A 21628-nucleotide genomic window follows, 5' to 3' on the forward strand; every position below is an offset into this window, starting at 1 on the left:
ATACCATAAAAAAAGTCAACTCCCTAATCTATCTGAAAAAAATAGGTCGGCACATATCTTTCCCACTTAATTACCAAAAAAAAAGCTTATATAAAATTTGTCATTAACCTTCTTTGGTTTGTCTTTGTATTGAACAAAAGAAAGAATTTTTATATGGGATGTAGTCACAAAAATTAGGAAAAGATTTTACATTTCTCTTACAATATAAAAGAACTATCCTTTCCCCTGCGCAAATCTCGTGTAAACATAAAATTAATTGAAAAAACAGAGCAAAAGAAGTAATGGCGTCGTGCTGAAAGCGACGACAAGGATATTAAAGTCATTTCCACCATCTCTCGGGCAACAAAAGGACAGGGACGATTCCGTAAATTTCTCGTGAAACCATGGGCGTCCTCCACACTCCCCTGATAATTAATTACTATCAGGCGTTAAAAAATTGAGCGAGAGAGAGAGACGGAGCAATTGAGAGTGAGCGTGACCAGACAGTCACTCTCTGTATGACTTCCATTCTCTCTCTAACTTTTTCCTGGAACTTCCGCTCTACTCTCTGAAGCTTTCCCCTTTCACCTCTCTCTTTCTTTTAATCTTTCTCTCTCTACGGTCTTCGCTTCAATTCTCTTTCGAAATTCCACCCTTTCTCTCTCTAGAATCTTCGCTCTAACGTTCAGTCCCGCTCTGCAACTCCCAGTAAAAAGAGGAATGGGAAGAAAACCTCGAACGAGAGGACCCGGCAAACCAGTGATAAACCCTAGAATCGTATTCCACACAGTGCTTTTCACCTGCTAATCCAGCTCCTTATTTTCTTTAAATCCGCCTAAAATGGAGGCAATCATGGTGTCCTATGAGATCAGAGCTTGTGGGGTAGTCTAGTTCTAGTTCACCGTCAACGCCATTGCTCTTTGTAACATTCCTCTTCTTCTTCGTCTCCTCCTCTTTTTTATCTTCTTCTTCTTCATTGAAGAAGAGAGCATCTTCTTTGAAACAGAGAGAGAGATATGGAAAGTTGCAGAGCTTGGGTCAGGTTTGGGAGTTCAGAGCCTGCTAGAAAGAGGAGTGCAGTTTTAAGGACGAAACAGGCAGGAAGAGGATCTTGCAGAGGAAGCTAGTGTTTTGGGGTTTTCAATGAACATGGCCGGATATTGAAGCTGGTGATAGTTATTCTGCGTGTTTTTTCTGGCATAGTGACCATGGGGCTTTCGTTGAGAGAAGCTCTGAAGAGCTTTTGCAGTGAGGGTGGGTGGTCGTATGCTGTATTTTGGAAGCATGACTGCCGAAACCAAATGTAACTTTCATCAAAACTTTTCTTGTTTTTCATTGTCTTTGATTCTTTGGTGTTTTTTGTCTCTGATTTTCTTTGGTTTGGAGCAAAATGCAATGTTTTATGTTAGAGACATGAAATTCAATACTTTATTTTTTTGCGGGGTGAGCAATACTTCATTTGAGTCGTAAAAAATTGAAAGTCTTACTGTTTAACTGGCAGCTTTTGGAGTTCATTTTGCTGGTCTGGAGTAGGTGATGGGAATCCTTTTTTTCTTAACATTAGGAGTTTTTGGTGCCAATGTCACTTGCATGCATGTTAATATTTGATTTGATTTATTATTATTATTATTGTGTTGCATTTTTTGATTGCATGTGTTTTCTATTTGTTTGATCAATTAGCAATGTGTTAAAATTGTGGCTGTTATCTCTGTTGAATTCTATTAGTAGATAATTTTCCATGCAATTTCAGCTTTTATGGATGCTTAGATATTTTGGTATACTTCATTGGTCATTGGTCATTGCTTGGGAGAATTTCCCTTCATTTTTGTTGCTTCTCATGAAAAGCAAGATAGTGACTTGATGTTTGTCTATATTTTTTATCTTATATCCTTATTTCTATTTTGGGATTTTAGTGAACAACCTATCTGCCGAATTTTTAGGAAGACTGATAAAGCATTTCCTTAAAAGTGTGATTTGTTGAGTTTGAAACAAAAGAGATAAAATTTCTGTGGAAGAAAAAAATGAAACAAAGGACAGTTATGTAAGTCATTGAAAATGGCATCTATAGAAAGAAATCCCTTTTTCTTTTGCTTGGTTGGTTGAGTGCTATAAATATCATGTATTGTCAAAAGGCCCTTTAAGAGTTCAACGTGATAATAGAACCTTCAGCGTCATGACTAAAATTCCAAAAAATTACACCAAAAGTCTCTTAGGGGGGCATATTGCCTGCTCACCATCATTATCATCATCAATTCATCATCATCATCATCATCATCGTTTGAGACTTATCCCAAGTACTTGGGGTCGGCTACGTAAATCCTGTTCCAGCATTCTGCTTTATCAAGGGCCATACTTTTAGTTAGATCATAAATCACCATTTATTTTCTCACTACTTCCTTTCGTTTCCTTTTGAACCTTCCGCTTGTCCATTTGGAGCCTTCCACATGAACCAAATCACCTCCCTATGTTCGAAAATTCGGCCAGAGGGCCCTAGCCAAAATGCCTAGGCGGGTACCTTGGGGCATCCTTGCTCTTAGGCGCCTCCTAGGCAATGGCTTCAAATCGGGCGCCTTGGAACAACTTGGCCAAGGGTAGAAAAGGCCGTCAGCCAAGGGCATTAAAGTATTTTTCCCTCCTAAAAAGGGGCAAAAGAGTTTTTGGGGGCAATCCATCCCCTGAAACCCCCAAAAAAGCACAAGCCCAATCTTATTAAGCTTATTAAGAGCGCTTAAGAGTTTTGGGACTATATCACTGATTTTTGGCTTCTCTAATAGAAAGTAATGATTAATTGGGAGAAATTGATGGTTAATTTGAGTAATTGAGTTGTGATTTCCATCAACTATTCAGAAAGATGACTTCATTTATTCTTTGAACGTGATTTTGAGATGATCATTGATGATAAAAAGGACCAGTCTTGATGATATGTGGTACCAAATGTGCAAGGGAGCCTTGCAAATTAGGGTTAGTTGCATGTTTTGGTTGGATGGGAGATTAATTATAACAATCGGCTAAACCCCTCGCAAAATTATGAGAAATTTGATTATAGATTAGTGTAATATATGGTTTTATACTGTGCAACAAAGAATTTGTGTAAAAGTAAAAATCTGTTGTGAATATTGCTTCATGAATGTCTTTAAAGTTATATATATATATATATATATATATATATATATATATATATATATATATATATATATATATATATATATAGAGTAATGATCCTATGAGACCCTCCCACACCCATGTGTGTAGGACCCCAAAGGATCACCATTAAATTTGGCACAGATCTCTAAAAAAGTCAAGTCCCACATCCATGTGATAACTTTTTTAGGAATTTGTGCCAAATTTAATGGTGATCCTTTGGGGTCTTATACACATGGGTGTGGGAGGGTCTCATAGGATCATTACTCATATATATATATATATATATATATGGAAAGTCTTTCCAATGCCTGTAAGCGAAAATGAACGGTCATTTCGCCTACCCTCATCACCGTTCAAAGTTCATCGTATGGTCATGATTATCCGGTAGTGTTTCATTTTTCATTTTTTTTCATAAGTCAGAATTGTAACTTGAAGCGTGTGTACATCTAGTGAGGCGCACTTAATAAAAATATATAAAAAATAATTCGCGAAAGAAAATTTGACCAAAATACCCCTGAAACGTTTCGGGGGTATTTTGGTCAATTTATTTCAAGTAAAATATTTTTCGTAGATTCGGTTATTTTTGATGAGCACACGTTCCAAAATTCAGATCATTCCTATTTGTAGAAAAAAAATAAAAAATGAAGCACTATCGGACAATCGTGATTGTACGATGAACTTTGGACGGTGATGAGGGTGGGTGAAATCACTGTTCATTTTTGCCAATAGGCGGTTTGTAGTATCTCCCTATATATATATATATATATATATATATAGAATTCCAACAATTTCTCTTGCTCTTTAGAAGCTCATAGGGACGGAGTTGATGCTCTCCTGCTCTTTAGAAGCCCATAGGGATGGAGTTGATGCTCCCACAACCATAGCATTAGTAGTTGAAGCAAGTGAATGATTTGAAATTCGAGTTATTTCATGGAATGACCTTCGTATATATTGAGCTTGTAATGGTACCTCGCAATTCAAAAGTCTCTCTACTGCTGAAGTATATATATATACACACACACACACACATACATACATGTATATGTATGTATATATATGTATGTATGTATGTGTGTACGTATTTTAGGAGAATGTTCACTTATCTTGCTTAAAAGAGAAAAATTTAAAAAATGAGGCACCCCTTTTTAGACCCCATATTCAAAACCCTGAAAGGGTACAAAAAATGCCATACAGTGTGTGATTAGAGGTACAAAAAGGAAGGGGGGGGGGAAAACATGACGGTTTAAGGCCCGCAATTTTGGTTGGATTGGGCTCCCTCCTTCGCCGAAGAGTCAGCCTCGCTGTTGGCTTCCCTATAGACATGATTCCATGCCAATCGCAAGCCACTACAAATATAGGTAATCTCGTCGAATATGAGATCAAGCCGCTACATGCAAGGAGTAGTGTTGGAAGCCCAAGCAATGGAGTTTTGGAATCCCTTCCACAATTAATTCAGGACTCCAATAGGGGTTAAACTTGCGAAGTCCCTCCAATAGGGCATGACCCTTAGCAATAGTAGAGTCCGCAAGACCAATAGGATGGGAGAAGGACAAGAGCGCACTGCAATCATGAGTTCTAAAAAGGCCTCCTATGCCAAAGGGCTCAGGCTTTCCAAGGGAGCAACCATCAAAATTGAACTTAACTCAGCCATGTTCCGGCGATCTCTAAAGAGAGGCCTAAGCAATTCTATGGGGGGTCAGGTGCAACGTAGTTTCCCAATTGCTGTAGAGATCGAAATGGGCATAGTCTTTAAAGAACTTGTGATTTCTAGCCCAAAAGGAGACGAGATTCCTAACTTTCTCAATCAAGGATGCAATTGTGGATTGCTCTCCCATAAAGATTCGAGTGTTTCTTTCTCTCCATAACACACCCAAATGGTCGCAGCTACAGAGGCATTCCAAAGAAGTCTACCCACCTTCGATCAAGAAGTGGAGAGGAAGGCTTGAAACAGGTCTGGAATTGATCTAGGGGTGACTCACAACCATTGAAAAAGTTGAAGTAGGTTGGTCCAAAGGGCTTTGACTAGATTACAGTAGAGGAAAAGGTGCGTGTTTGACTCTTTGGCCTCCAAGCACAAGACGCATTTGTTGGGGCAAGACAAACCCCTCCTTTGGATATGGTCTATAGTCAATACTCTTTAGTGGAGTGCAATTCAGCAAAACACCTGAATCCTCAGGGGAATGAGAGAGAACCAAGCTTTGGAGGCAAGGGTAAGGGGTGTGGAGGCAGGGTCAGAGTTGACAGCAGGTAAGGACCCGAAGAAAGAGGACACCAAGAATTGTCCAGAGGTTGTTGGTGCCCAAATGACTTTGTCTTCCCCGTTAGGAGAAAGGAAAGCAGAGTGCATCAATTTCGACAAGGCTGCAAATTCTTTTTACTCATGATCAACAATGCGCCTCCTGAAGTTTGGCGACCTCTAGACGCCCCTAAGCCACTGAGGACTGGCAATCACGAGCTAGTAGGAAAAGATTAGGGATCTGATCCTTGAGGGGAGTGTGGCCAATTCAAGTGTCCGTCCAACCTTTAACCCTCTTCCCCTCCCTCAAGAGGAAGTGAATATGTTGGAGAAATTGGTTCTTGTAGTGAAGGACTGACCTCCAAAATCCCGCGATGTTACCTATGGATTAGCAATTTGGAAACCATCATTTCCACGACAATATTTGTGGCGGATAACTTCCCTCCAGAGGTGTTGGGGTTGAGTGGCGTACCTCCACCACCACTTGCCTAAGAGGACTGCATTGTGGGCTCTAAGATTACGGATGCCCAACACCCCCTTTCTCTTTGGGCATGCACAATTCGGGCTTGGAGATGAGGTGAAACTTCCTTGCATGTTCTCTTGATCAGAAGAACTCTCTCATAATTCGTTCCAACCTTGCAGCCACCGAGGCCGGGATATGGAAAAGGGACATCTGGAACACAGGGGTGTTGACAAGAGTGGCCTTGGTCAAGGTAAGCATACCCAACTTAGAAAGGAATTTACCTTTCCAACAACAAATCTCCAGTCGAATTATTGACAATATGACTCCAATAGGAGAGGCGAGGTAAAACTAGGCATAAAGGAAGGCCCATGTACATGGAGGGGAAATCTTTGATTGCGCACCCTCATATGTCAGCTAGGGACTGCACCACTCCATGGTCAGTGCATATGCCCATCATTATGTTGTTTTAATTAAATAAACTATAGTGCAAACAAAAAAATTATTTTAAAAATAAATAAACTATAGCCTAGGTGTAATAGATGGATCCCCCCAACTCAGCTATACACTTATTCTATGGATATGTTGTTTTTTAACCGCCCAACATTTAATCCCATTGCATAAATGGTCTTACAGCTGTCCTGTAGAACTTCTCCTTCAGTTTCATGGTATGTGACAATTGTATAAGACTCCAAAGTGCATCTCCACTTCGTCCAGCCACCTCTAATTTTTTGCGCGACATCGTCCTCAATCTCTCCTTTTTCATGGACTATTAATCCAAGATATAAAAAATAATATCTTTTAAGTACTTCTTGGCCATCAATCTTATCTAATACTTGTTTTCTATATATTATGTTTTAATTCGACTAATTTTATACTTTTAGATTCTACAACATCCCTCCAAAGTTCTAACTTAGCATTGATGCCGTTCTAGTCTTATCAATCAAAGCTATGCCATCCGCAAACTATAAACACCATAGGACCTCACCCCTCCAAAATTATGAGCATATTTCGCTGCTCATAATTTTACTAATTCACCCTCTATGTTTTATTCTTACACCTGAAGTATAGGTGACAGTATGGATTGTACAGCTGGTTGTCTATCCATATTTAGGAGCGGATTAAATCTTGTTTTATTGAATTATCCTCAGTTTTTCTATACGTAAATGCTTCATCATCATTGTCAGGGCTTTTCCCAACTAATTGGGATCAGCTTATATGTAAATGTTTCATCACCATAAAATAGGGTTTCGAACCACATAGCCGGTTAACTCTATTTGAGAAATGCAGAGGTATTAGTGATCATTTGGTTACATCTATGTGGTACTATACCTTGATCTCCTGGTGCAATTCTTGGGTAACAAATTTTAATGACTTTGCATAGATTCTAGTGGTTGATCAATTTCTTGAGCAAAATGAGATCGATTGCCTCAGAATTTAGAAAATGCTTCTTAAGAAAATCTGCCATCTATCCATGATTTGCCCTTTGATATCAATTGTTCTTTATTCAATTTTTGGGTTTTCTTCTCATCTCATAATTGATGAGTGCTCGACAATGGGTCCATAGAAATAATTGAGAAGACCGTAGCTCTTACAAAGAAGAACATTATTCATACTAAGTTTTGCACAATGTTGATGGTTTGGTCTTGCTAATTAAAGATGTCACATGACTCTGGAGAAAATCTAGAAATATTAATAACAACTTTACGTTATGACACAATGAAAGATGAAATTATTAAATTGTGAAGGTCTTGAGAGTTGCATTTGGTTGACACCAAAGGATAAATATCGAAACAATTGTTCAATTTTATTGGCTGCGTATTTTGTTGGGATATGGAAGACCACTTCCTATCATGATGCCATTTCCCTCTCAAATTCCATGTCTTAGCATGCATTGCATAGTCGCATACTTGCATGCATATATATCGATTTATATCTGTCTATCTATTGATCTACTTACCTATTTGTCCTTCTATCCATCTTTCTATCTATCTGCATACCTATCTATGTATAGATGGATAGATGCATGCATATATTTATCATCATCATTGTAGCATTTTTTCAATTAATTGGGGTTGGTTACATGGATCTTGGTTCTATTAAAGGCCATATCCTCAGTGAGGCCATAAGTCCCCATAGTTTTTTGGATTACTTCCAACCACGTCCTTTTGGGCCTATCCTTTACCCTTTTCAGTTCAGTCATTCTACTTGAACTAACTCGCACCTCCTAATAAGTGTTGTACTTGGTCGGCGCCACACATGACCAGCTCACCTAAGTTTATTCTCTCTCATTTTATCGCCTATTGGTGCCACACCTAAATTCTCTTGAATAGATTCATTTCGAATTCTATCCCTTCTTGTCTTGCCACTCATTCATCTCAACATCCTCATCTTCGTTGCACTCATTTTATGAGTGTGTTGTTTTTTGTCCGCTTAACATTCTGCCCCATAGTGCAAAGCTAGTCTCACCGCTGTCCTATAGAACTTGCCTTTTAGCCTCATTGGTATGCGGTGATCACATAAAATTCTAGTTGCACATCTCCACTTTGCCCACCCAGCTCTAATTTTGTGTACAACATCTTCCTCGATCTCTTCAGTTTCCTTGATTATCGACCCAAGATATCTAAAGTGTGGCCTTTTTTGTACTTCCTGGCCGTCGATCTTGACTACTTTCTCATCTCTGCTCCTATTAGTACTAAACTTGCAGTCCATATACTTTGTCTTAGTCTAACTAGTTTTAAAACCTTTGGATTCTAGAGCACCCCCCAAAGTTCTAACTTTGTGTTGATGCCATTTTGGGTCTCATCAATCAAAACTGTCATTTGCGAACAACATACACCATGGTACCTCATCCTGTAGGTGCCTAGTTAAGTTGTCCATAACTAGGCACATCTTGTAGGTGCCTACTTAGTCACCCATAATTAAGTGACGACGGAGGTCATAGAGACATTCATAGGATTATGATGTCAAGCTTTGAAAAGGATGAAGATAGGAAAGGCTTTAGGACCAGATGGTATCCCAATAGAGGTTTGGAAGTGCATGGGAGCAATTGGCATTGACTGACTGATGAAGCTGTTCAACAAGGTGTTGAGAATAAAGAAAATGCTAGACGAATGGAGGAAAAATATTGTGATATTTACAAGAATAAAAGAAACATGCAGAATTGTACAAACTATTGAGGGATCAAGCTTATGAGCCATACTATGAAGCTCTGGGAGAGAGTCATTGAACAATGACTAAGGCATGAAACGAGTGTATCTGAAAACCAATTTGGTTTTATGCCAGGAAGGTCAACAACTGAAGCTATTTTCCTACTTCGGTAACTGATCAAGAAGCTTAGGGCGAAGGGAAAAGACCTTCATATGGTCTTTATTGATCTAGAGAAAGCTTATGGTAGAGTACCTCGAGATTTGATTTGGCAGGTGTTGGAAAATAAAGGTGTCTTTAAACACTACATCGATTTGGTGATGATGGAGCGCTAACTACTGTACGAACAACTAGTGGAGAGACGAGTGAGTTTTCAGTGACAATAGGTCTATATCAAGGGTTAGCATGCAAAGATTTATGAATTGCATTAATTCATTTGTGTCTGTATATTTGTTTGAGTGCAATTGTCCACTATAAGTCCTGCTTGAGTGTGGAGTTTCTCCATTAACCTTTTTGGTGTTCTAGGAATAATGTCTGAGGCAATTTCCTTCTCCTAGAAGGTTGAACTTTGGGTTGCTTGGATCTTTAGCTCATTTATAGGGAGTAGAATTATAAGGGTTTCAAAGACATTGGTGAGAACGGTCTAAAATTCACAGAAAGGACTAGCGACTCAATTATTTCATGCACTCATTTGGAGCAAGTTTCGGGATAGAAATCTAGAGTTATGATACAAGATAAGAGGATGGTCAGATGCAATGTTGCAACTGAATGTTTGGTTTTGTAAATTGGAACTTGATGGTAGTTCTCCTGCAAATTTTGTCTCATCTATGGTGGGAGACGACCTTTTAGAAAGGGACTGCTGCTCAAGGTTTTCCCGTGACCATTGGGTGTATGTGAGAGCTCTGTTTACATGGCTTTGATTTTTACTCTACACTTTTTGGTGTGTGATGTTTTCTTTTGTTACCTATATGACTCTAGAGTGAAAGCCCTTGTTATTAAAATGTCCATGTTGAATATCTTGCAGAAGTAATAACATGCAGATTCATAATTGTCAATTCGATCCTTAATAAGGCATGGTTTTTAATTATGTGACTCATTACTTCTTAATAATTAACCCAAATTTACTGGCTTGCTAGTCGTCAATTTATGGTTGCGTATTATAACCTTTTTTCTTTTTATTGGTGTTGCTGTTGTTTATTCACATTGAAGCTGATGGGTTCTCTGTCTAGGATATTGATGTTGGGAGAAGGATATTATGAGTTTGGAAACCATCCAGCGGTCTCTGAGTGTGCTACCAATGCAGATCCAGATATGCTTCTACAAGAATGGGAATCCTTTTTGAATCCACTAGAACTCCACTCTAGTCTTGTTAAACAGCAAGGAGAGGACCAACTGCGCGCGGTTGTTGGCAAGATGGTTGATCAGATCCATGTTATAGGAGAAGGGTACATTTTCTTGGTGCTGAATATGATTTGCAGACATCTGTTATAGCAATTTGTCCATAAAAATGGGTGGAAGTTCCTTTCCTTATACATTTGTACATAAATACATGCATGCATATTTTTATAAAGTTTTTAAAATTTTATTTAATTCTTTTTTGTTTTCCTTTTAACTATCTTCTTGAGATACTCAAATATTCAAGAGTGAGAAACAAGAATAGGAAAAACCCTAGCTGGTTGAAGTTTTCTCATTTTAAGGCTACTCATTGCCTGCTTTCAGGTTACTCAGAGAAATTGCCTCAGTGTCTATAATGCTCATAACTGTAACATTATACCTTTAAATTTATGCTGTTGGTGTTTAGTGTTGCTAACTACATCATGTAAGTGGAAAAATGAAATGTCTTAATTGTTGTGTTTCCATTTATAATAATAATGTACAGTTTTGTTTCAGATTTGTTGGCCATGTTGCTTTAGCGGGGAAACATCAGTGGATTTTTCGTACTGGAGGAAATTCAATGGGGCCTGCAGATTTTAAATCTGTGTCAGAGGTATAACCCAGGACTTAATATGTATTCTTTTGTGATTGTTGCTTTGACTAATCAGCTGTAGTTAATAATCTGTCAAATCCTAAAAAAAATTTGGTTAATAGCTCGATCACCTTCCTTCATTGTAGTCCCATTCTTATACGCTAAGATCAACATGATTCCTGCACCCTGTCTCTCTTTTTCCAGACAATTGTGCCAACAAATTTCTATGTACATGCAAGTGTACAGATGTTCCATTTATCAATAAAACATTTATTTTTGGTTCAGATGAACTTCTCATTTATATCAGTACTTCGTGCTTAACTAGGAGTTAAGTTCATAAAACTATAACTGATCCATAATCCTTTTTTTGTCCTCTTGGATTGGTTCCTGTTCAATAATTTGCCTTCTGTTTTTTTTAGTTGAATTTTGTTCTATAGTATCATGACGAATCTTAGTCTTATTTCCTTTGAATACATGGGTCTGAGTTGCTAGCCTTCTTATTTACTTGTTTATACTCATTTGTTTTATAATGTGGAGCTAAGTTGTATCAGAACAGCTTTTTATGCTTGATGAATGTTGTTGATAATCTTTAATCTCTTTTCCCCAGGTTGCTTCTGGATGGAAAGAGCAATTTTTGGTTGGGATACAGGTAAAATAACTTTTGTTTGCTATTATATTTTGGTTAGCTTTTGGCACCTATTTCTTAGTTCAAATTTATTATGTTTTAGGTTCACTGGATATTTTAACGGAAACCAGTGTGCTTTTTGTTTTGCAGACAATTGCAGTCATTTCTGTTTCACCCCATGGTGTTGTTCAACTTGGATCCACTCAAATGGTAAAGTGCTTCTGTTCCTTATAGGGAGAGAATTGTAGCCTATTTAATTCTATTTTACTTTTATTTGTTGGTCTTAGTGCAAGCTGAGGCTCGGTACTATATTTCTGTTAGAGAAGAACTTTGAATTGTCTGCGTATCTGTTTCTGGATTTAGGGAGATATTTAAAGGCCATGGGGAATGTTTGTTTAGGATTTTATATATCAAATATTATGATGATGGATTATAAGAACCAATGTTGCAAAATATGCCTGCCAACCGCCTATGCGGCCAGAGGCTTTGGGTGCATTGCCCAGGCCTCGGCAGGCGGGAGTGGAAGCATGCATAAATGTGGGCGCCTAGGCGGTCCGCAAAAAATTACAGAGATGGCAAATATTTCCCTCAGTTAGGGGCATTTCCAGTCTTTTGCCCCCCAATTCTTTGTATTAAAACCATGGGGGTTCATTTTAAGCCCCCAACCCCTTGTAGAACCAATTTCAAGCCAAAAACACACTCAAATCCAGAGTTCTTGCGAGTAATCCAGGATTGAATGAAAATCCGGAATTTTATAATTATAGCTAGCAGTGATGATTTATGAATTTCTGTTTCCTTTATGAGTTCATCATTTTTGTTTGAAACATTGTTTTGTGCAAAGAGTTGAAAATTTAATGTTTTCATCATTTTATGAGTTGTGGGGATTTTCGATATAAATTTTTTTATAGTTTTTAACTATATGATACTATGAGTTCATCATTCTTGTTTGAAACATTGGATGCTTTTTGTGCAATAAGTTGAAAATTTAATGTTTTTCATCATTTTATGAGTTGTGGCGATTTCAATATATGATTTTCTATGGTGTTTAGCTATTTGATACAATTTATGATTTGTGAATGTATGCGTTTACTGTTTGGCAGGGGAGTTTGGTATTTAACCAAACCCTAAAAAGAAAAAAATCGACAAGTTGGTTCTCATGTATCTAGGCGCCTAGGTGGCCTAGATCCCCCCATCTCCTAGGTGCTGCCAAGTGAATTTTCCAACATTGATAAGAACTAATATGGCACCTTCTTGCCATAATCATATTCCCTTGAAATTGAGTTTGAAAGTCTTTAACATTATAGCTTCATACTTGTGTATTGTTTTCTTTGGATAGAGGTTCTATATGTAGAACTGAATGCAAAGAAAATCTGTCTTCTGAATGGGCATGGGGAAAATATACTTCTACAAATGAAATATGACAAACCGTCATCTGTTGAAAGAAATGATAGACCATGGTTGAGAGAGAGTGGGACTCACCATTGGGGTTTTCTCCAGTTCTGATGGATCACACTCTCCATGATGCTCCATTTGATTGGACAGAGATGACCTGTATGGACTGTTTTTGCATAGTCCATCTGTCCCATGAGTTTATGCCCTTCAGATTTACGATTGGCCATTTTTCTTTCTGCAGATTGCGGAGAATTTGGAGCTTGTGAGTCATGTGAGGAGTGTGTTTATACGATTAGGTAGGGTCCCAGGTGCTCTCCCTTATATGCAAAAACCATGGAGCCAGAAGCTTGAGTTGCACAGCTCTCTTGGGGAAACCACTCCTTCAGATTTTGACAGGAACTTCAATGCTAAGGGGGTCTTTCCACCCTTGATTGCTGACATATGGAACAAACCAATGCTCAAAACTATAGCTTCCGAATCAAATTATCAATCTCAACCTTCTTTCAATGCCCTGTCTTGTGATAGCATTCCGGCCTGTGCTTCTGCAAGTCCACTAACCAGCAACTCTACTGGTTTATCCCCAACCCAGTACTACAATAACTCCTTACAAAAGGCATTTGTTTCAGTGAATCCATCCAATTCTGTCACTGTCCAAAATGGCATGGTTGCCACCGGAGATGCCCAAGTGATTATGTCTGGTGGCTCTGGCCCTATTTTTCCATCCAATAATAAGTTTCCACTGTATGATATAAGTTCAATAAGTGGTGATCGGTCTTTGGTTATGGGTTCAGGCGCTGTTTGTAGCACTTCATCTTTCATGGAGCAAGAGCTTTTAACTGGGGTACAAAATCAAGGGCTTGAAAATAGGACGACTGCTTCAAGTAGCACTAGAAATGGTATGGATTCTATTTTTGATTTGTCTTTTGAAAGAAACAGACAACTGGGAAGTGTACATGGTCCAGGTTCACCTAAGTTTGGCAATATAAATGGGACAGATATTACTCAAATGCAAACAATGACTGGATTGTCAAGTCAAGAAGAGAATCGTTTATTTCAATCCCCTTGGTTATCATTGGCTGGGTCAGGTGGAAATAATCCTGTTTCTTGCTATGGGGATATGCCCTTGACTGAGATTTCTCATTCTGTTCAAAAAGGCCTTGTGGGTAAGTCAAATTCCGGGAAAAGAAGTCCAGAATCATCACACTTGTCATATGATGAAAACAGTGCCAATATCTCAGCTAATAATTGCTTGGAATTTGTAAATAATGGGGATGTTAAGGTAACTGATGCACCACTGAGACATTGTTCTGTGGACGAGTTATTTGATAGTTTGGGTTTTGACTTGGGATTAAATGAGTTTCAATTCAATTGGGAGAATACGTTTGAGCAAGGGGAGGATTCCAAACACTGCAATTCAAGCACTGGCATTTCCACCATCTCTGATCCTGCTCTTGATGCGTTCAACAAGGGGAGAATTGGAGACGCATTTTTTTCCAATACTAAGTCAGATAATCTTCTTGATGCCATGATTGCTGACATTCATTCAGTCACTAATGAGGAATCTGATGAGAACTTATCTTGTAAGACTGCACTAACAAAACTAGGCAGCTCTTTTTCATCTATATCAGAACAGAAGCAAGTTAGATTAGTCGATCTCTCTCAAGCTCCATTAGATGGGGACTCAAAGAGATCGAGTGCTATATTTAACCCTAAATTTAGTGTGGATAAACTTACTGACTCTCAGACTGATACGGTCTCGAGATCTCCACTCAGTAACATTTGTGTTGAGAATGGTCAGAGCATCAAGTGTGAGGAAACCTCAATTTCCCATGCCAAGAAGCTTGAAGAGCCTTTGAAAGTGAACAGGAAAAGGGCAAGACCTGGAGAAAGTACCAGACCTAGGCCTAAAGATCGCCAGATGATCCAGGACCGTGTTAAAGAGTTACGAGAGATTGTGCCCAACGGGGCAAAGGTGAGTTCTTTTTAGCTTGACTTGCATTCACTCATTTGTTTTTCCTTTCATTTTGGTAACTGATATGAGGGTAGGTAGACCATGCATGGACTGTGTACCTATTCTATACAGCCAGGGAATCCAGGTCTGTTCTCTATGGTAGAGGCTAGAGATTAACCATACTCAGGTGAATGTCATTGGTAAATATGTTGATCTCCGCCATCCATCATTTAGAACAGATGGTGGATAGCCTGGCTGGGTAAATGTATGCCATGTTATAATTTTTTCTTTAAATATGGTAAATTTGCATGTATTTGGAATAGCTCCCATCGTGAAAGAGTATATGAAAAGCTCATCACTTCAACAAAGTGGGGCAGATAAATCTAAAGCAAACGAGACTGATAAACTCGTCACTTTGGAATTATGAATTGAGAATTATGCATCCAGTTTTATTTTCATTAGATTTCTTGGAGTAGTTACCAGTTCATTTTTTTTTCTTTTATTTGGAGTTTGTATATCGCCTGGGACTCTGCCAACCCATTTCTGCTTCCTCCTGATATATGTCCATTGTTTACTTTTTTGCTTCATTTCCTGTGCAGTGTAGCATTGATGCTTTGTTAGAAAAAACTATCAACCACATGCTTTTCCTGCAAAGTGTAACGAAGCATGTGGACAAATTAAAACACACTGGGGAGCCAAAGGTAGTCCAGATCTATAATTTTTATTCCATGAAAATCTCTCTCTCTCTCTCTCTCTCTCCCCCGTGTGTGTGTGTGAAAGAAAGAATACATGTTCTTTGACTAATATCTTCTGTGAACAGATGATTAGCAAGGAGGGTGGTTTGATCTTAAAAGATAACTATGAAGGTGGCGCAACATGGGCATTTGATGTTGGCTCCCAACCAATGATCTGCCCTATCATTGTTGAGAATCTGAATGCTCCTCGTCACATGCTTGTGGAGGTAATCTCATTCTCAATCTGAGCTGGTTTCCTTTTGTCTTCTTGATTGCCAAGCGAAAGAATAGAACCCTGTTTTTCTCGCCAGTGACTTTTATAGAAGAGTTATCCACAACCTAATCACCATTTTACCATAATGGTTTTGTAGCAGATGCTCTGCGATGAAAGAGGTTTCTTCCTTGAAATTGCAGACATAATCCGAGGGTTGGGACTTACCATAGTAAAGGGAGTGATGGAAGCTTGTAACAATAAGATCTGGGCACGTTTTGCGGTAGAGGTAACAGCATGTCAGCAACAATCACCAAAGCCAACATTTTTCTAAGTGGAAATGGAGCCATCTTTTTACCAAACTTTTGGTCTTTCCCCTAATAAAAGGTCCTAAAATTAGTTCAGATTTCCCTGTACTTTTTGGGGGTTTTGCCTGATAAAAGTTCCTATAACTAAATTAGACAACTTATTTCCTATTAATTTTCCGACAAATACAAAGGACCTATAGTTTCTATATATCCTGTCCTTAAATAAGTTCAGTGGTTTCTCTCAAATTTTTGGGTTTTATTCTTGTTAAAACCTCCTATGATAAGTTCAGTGATTTCCCTCCCAAAGTATGGGTTCATGTCCTGATTAAAAATCCTAATAAGTTTCTTTCTCAAACCTAAGGTTATTTTCTAATTTTTGTGCTCTTCCACTGGATGTTTTCCTTAATTTCCCAAATACTTGGAGTTTGATTCTTTTCCTTTGTGGAAGGTCTTACAGAAAGTTATTGGCTCATTCAGGCAAACAGGGATATCACAAGGATGGATATATTTCTCTCTCTAGCCCCTCTCCTTGAACAGACGACAAAGAGTAGTACCGGCCCAAAGTGTGCAAGCTCTGTCTCTCGGGTTTTTAACGATACCCCCCAAACTTCTATACCTGTTATGGGTTTGGCCAAGACTTTGCATTGAGTTTTCTAAGGGTTTCAGAAACATCGAGAGTGGGCTCTGCTTTTTTGCCTGCAATGACTGGTGTTCTGAAATCCGATTCTCTTAAGCTATAGATTGAGTTTGGGCACTTATCAAGTGTAATTTTTTTATGGTGGGACACTGTTTCTTGTTTTAATCTTTGTTTTAATTCATGGATCTTTTGTTTGTGAATTTGATGTTTTGTTTAATTGGATTTTGTGTGAATGTTTGGATTGGTTAGTTGAGCATAAGAAATTTTCTTTGATGAGTACATGTATATTCGAGTATAATTGGTTAAAGGATTTGCAAGGGATTGATGTCTTGGCCGATTTCTCAAGTTGAGTGATGTAGTTTTTGTGTTTGGAAAGGAGGGGACATTGGCGTATGATTGGGGTGCGGTCGTAGGGGCAATTCCTAAGGCAAACCAACATAACATTGCAACATGCCCTCGATGATATTCATTTTTAGAAATGGAAAATTTTGATCACTTTTAGCGTAAGGTCACAATCATTCTTGTCCTTCACATTTCAAATGGGATGGTTATGAGTATACTTAAAATTTGAAAAAAAAAAAAATCTAAAAACTTTTTGACATACCCCAAACCATCCCATTTGACATGGAATAATTGTGAAAGATAAATGGGAGACGGGATTATATCTAGTAGCTGGACTGTTTCGTTGATGGATGCTTGTGTTTGGAAAAGCATGTTACATGAGTAGGCACATATACTATGCTCCCTTGGGAGCGTGGTTTCCATCTACTTCCTTAGCTAGATGACTTAGTTGGGATGATTTTTTCAATATGAAATTTTGCGAACCATTTATGAATGAGCAATGATTCAATGAGACCTTTCCACACATGTGTGTAGGATCTCAAATGATCACTATTAAATTTGACACGTCTTTAAAAAAGTTATCACATGGGTGTGGGATTTGATTTTTTTAGAGATCTGTGTTAAATTTAATGGTGATTATTTGGGGTCATATATATGGGTGTGGGAGAGTCTCATAGGATCATTACTTTTTTATGAATTACTAGATAATTAGTTTAAATAAAAAAAGGGAAAAAGTGTATATAAGGTTGCAATTTTATACTGTAAAAGTAAGGTGTGTTTAAAAAATCCAATAGAAAAGAGTGTTTCCAATGTTGGAAACCATCAAAATTGGGAACACTATTTTCTTTTGGATTTTTTATGGATGTAAAAAATTTTGAGGCCAAAATTTTTATGGATATTATGAATTATGGATTTTTTATGGATATAAAATTTTTTTTATGGATTTTTTATGGATATGAAAAAAAACATGATAATAAAGAATTTTGAGGCCAAAAAAATAGTACATCGTAGCAAGTTATCTGGACCGCTTATTTTCAAACTTTTCAAGTGTTTATAGATTTGTTCGATTTGTATTATTTTTGAAAATTTCAATTTTATAACTAGAGTTGTTTACAAATTTTCAAGCCAGGTTCTGATGCTTAAACTACATCTCCAGACAATTTAGAAGCGTGCCGTACCTCTACTCTATGGGGAGGCAACCTCATGCAAACCTCACCCAAAAAAAAAAACAAAAAATAAAATTTTTCTAATACTCCGATCTCACCATCTCAAAATAGGGTGGTCTCCATTCAACCTTGAGTCATTATTTCTTTCAAGTGCAAGAAGGAAATATTTAGGAAATTTTTTTATTGATATTAATCTATGGTTTGGAGTGCTTATATCCTCGAAATTTTTTCTCTTGAGATTAATTCTAGGTGAAGTTTTACATGAGGGAGTAAATGGACAATCTACTCTTATGGAAGTGGAATATCTTTTGGCAAAGTGCACTCATGTATAATACCAGTGGTGGTCACGACCACCAAAACATTAAGATCTGCACGCGTTATTAGGGATAGTATTAGATTGGACACGATAACCCCTTGAACGAGTGTTGGATTCATTCAATGACGCTTAGGCCGTTTTGTACGGTGACAAATGAGCCGGGCAACCCGGCCATGAAAACCAGGATTTGTCTCTAGAATTTGGCCTGAGGAACCCAAGCTAACATGGCCCGAGGCAGGCTAGACTAGGTCTGGGTTGGACTAGTGACATGGGCAATTAGGCCTGGTCTGGACGAATGAGGCCAGGTGCTCTTGGGCCCAGGATTATAACAAGGGCAGTTAAGCCTGGTCGGGGAGAATGAGGCTAGGGCCCCTTCAGCCCGGTCCGGGCAAAGCCCAGCTCACCCACCCCTATAGGGACCTGGGCCAGGCATGGGGTAGGGCTAACCCAGCCTATACCTATGCCTTGGCAACCCTACACTTACAATTTTGAGAAGCGATGGTTCACGAAGCTGTTGCACTTCGTATGTTTGGTTTTTGGAAATACAATATTTTAAAAGTCTCCACTTGTGGCAGCTTCCAAATTAATGTGAAAAATTATAAGTGGTGGCTTATGTGCATGGAAGCTGCCACTTCCGAACTATGTGAAGATACATTTTTTCTCTTTTTTTGGGTAATTCGTGAAGACATGGCTTCCTCCCGAAATCCAATGTACCCTAAAAATCGCAATAGGAGTTATATATAATGAGATCATTTGCCTTTGGTACAATAAAGTCACAATTGCTTACAATCATTTAATAGCTTGGGTATGTCATAGCTTGGGTATGTCACAAAGTTTGAAAAAATTTATTTTGAAGTTTGAGCTTGGGCAATGAAATAAATGCATCTATCTAATTTCACATCCAATGGTCATGATTAGTTTTGACCACCTTGTACCTAAGGTAGATGGTCTCCTTGTTACTTTTCCCAAGAAATAACATTATATTAGAAAACTTAAAAATTGGTATTAAGTATGTTCTAGTTCATCGGAGGCAAAAAGTTGGCCAAAAATATAAAATGTCACAAATTTATAACTTTGAATATTTTGGCTTTGACTCAAAAATAGAGTGAGAGTATTGGATATATATTTAAATAAATGTACAATTTTCATGATTTTATCACGAGGATATAAAATTATTGAAAAATAGATTTAAACAATCAATTGGTAGCATTTAGGGTCCTACTTGACCAATTTTTATTTAAGTTTTCATTAAATAAAGAGTAATTATAACAAATACACCTATATTTTAGTTTAAATGGAAAAAAAAAAAACCAACTTTCAAAACCTCGTCTACACCATTTTTCTTCATTTTTGGATTTTTTTTGGGACGAAAATGACCCTCACAATAGTCGTTTTACCATAATTCATATTAAGTTTTACAGTAATTAAAATACCGTAATAACTTGAAGTAGTATTACGATACTTTAAGTACTGTAATAGATAACATTTTCTTTACGACATTCTTTCTACCATAATTAGGCACTGTATGGCTTCCTTATCAACCAATGAGGGAGAGGAGATAGAGATGAGACTTGGGAGAGAGAGGGGTTTTACATGCGAGAGAGAGATTTGAGAGAGAAAGAAGGAGAGAAAAGATCATTTTCAATCTTTTAGCAATGATTTTAGCGACAATTTTATATAGGCTGGTAAGGAGACTGATCAGCCTGATATCAGAGAGAGAAGAAATCACCGACCTCTTAGGAATTAATGCTATAAAAGTAACATTAACATATTTAAAAAATTCTCCCGTCTCCATGAAATCCTTAACCATCTCCAACAACTCTAGTTTGAATAATGGCCAGAACCGCTAGAAGAAGGCTAAGGGGAAACCATCTCGACCCGGGGTCTTATCTCATGGGAGTCCTCCCGCTTTAATTCTTCCATTGAAACCCCTATTTCTAGAGTGTCTGCTACTGAGGGGGGAATTGTCAAGAAAGCCATCCCAATCAATTTAGGCTTGAACGAGATTTCAGTAGAAAAGGCCTTATGAAAATGACACACAATAATGTTCTCCCATGCTATATTATATCTATGCTTATTGCGGATACACAGTTGGCTTTTATTCAAAATAGGTTGATTTCAGATAGTGTACTAATTGCTCAATAATGTATTCACTCAAGATTGTTAAGCAGAGAACGGGGTGTTGTGATTAAATTGGATTTGGAGACTTATGATATGGTGGAATGGTGCATACTGTTAGAGGTGATGAAACAAATGAGTTTTGGTCATAGGTGGAGAAAATGGATTTTTGGATGCCTGTCAACTGCTCATTTTTCTATTCTCATTAATGGTATCCTGAAAGGTTTTTTTAGGGCCTCTAGGGGCCTGAGACATGGTAACCCACTATCACCTTTTCTCTTTACATTGTATGCGGAGTGCTTTACTAAAATGATTCTCAATATTGTGTCTCGTGGGTATTTTTCTGGGTTTAAGGTAGAATGGCCTTCCAGTTACTCACCAACAATATGCTGACGATACACTCCTCTTTTGTGATGCTGATAGGGAGCAAATTGATAAGATTGAAAGATTCTTGATTTGTTATGAGGTGTTAATGGGGTTGAAAGTTAATTTTGGAAAAACGGTAATGACTGGGGTGAATTGTGATGAGGAGCTAGTTAGATCTAACATTGAGATTTGATTGTTGAGTGGACAAATTCCCTTTCAAATATTTGGGCATGCCAATCTCCAATGGGTGCCTACCCATTGCTGTGTGGGACAATGTCATACAAAGGGTGCAAGTTAAGCTAGACCTTTGGAAGCCTAAGTACTTATATTTGGGGGGCAGAGTCACCTTGTTAAATTCGTGCTTAGCAGATCTCCCTATTTACCAAATGTCCCTTATGCGAATACCAAGGGCAGTAACTATGTGTATTGAATGTATGATGCGCAACTTTCTATGGGGTTCATTTGGAGAGGAAAGAAAATACCACCTTATTCGGTGGGATAAGGTTTGCACACCGAAGAGAGAGGGAGGC

The 21628-nt window shown here is 38.0% G+C and overlaps 1 protein-coding gene across 6 annotated transcripts; it reads left to right on the forward strand.

The window, feature by feature from the left end:
• Positions 1-438: 438 nt before the first annotated feature.
• Positions 439-17069, forward strand: LOC18444393 (transcription factor LHW). Of its 6 annotated transcripts, none has more exons than XR_016045069.1 (10): positions 439-1282; positions 10196-10411; positions 10857-10953; positions 11540-11581; positions 11708-11767; positions 13191-14921; positions 15500-15601; positions 15721-15861; positions 16009-16232; positions 16611-17069. XR_016045069.1 is itself a non-coding variant. In XM_088852601.1 (10 exons), coding segments are annotated over exons 1-10 (2622 nt in total). In that variant the 5' UTR covers positions 439-1187; the 3' UTR covers positions 16613-17069. The 6 variants fall into 6 exon arrangements, 4 of the variants coding, with proteins under 4 accessions (XP_088708727.1, XP_088708725.1, XP_011627129.1 ...); XR_016045068.1 differs by having other exon boundaries at positions 16631-17069; XM_088852601.1 differs by having other exon boundaries at positions 16009-16144.
• Positions 17070-21628: the final 4559 nt, after the last annotated feature.

This window comes from Amborella trichopoda, chromosome 11 (genome assembly GCF_054954075.1).
Source record: "Amborella trichopoda isolate Santa Cruz 75 chromosome 11, AtrichopodaSantaCruz75HAP2 v2.0, whole genome shotgun sequence".
Lineage (NCBI taxonomy): Eukaryota > Viridiplantae > Streptophyta > Magnoliopsida > Amborellales > Amborellaceae > Amborella > Amborella trichopoda.

Bases quoted from the DNA above. Each gene is read 5' to 3' on its own strand.
- LOC18444393 (XM_006854566.4), top strand. From the start codon at position 1,188: ATGGGGCTTTCGTTGAGAGAAGCTCTGAAGAGCTTTTGCAGTGAGGGT. The intron at 1,283-10,195 runs GTAACTTTCATC...TTCTCTGTCTAG, and splicing joins CATGACTGCCGAAACCAAAT to GATATTGATGTTGGGAGAAG. The intron at 16,135-16,630 runs GTAACAGCATGT...TGGCTCATTCAG, and splicing joins GGGCACGTTTTGCGGTAGAG to GCAAACAGGGATATCACAAG.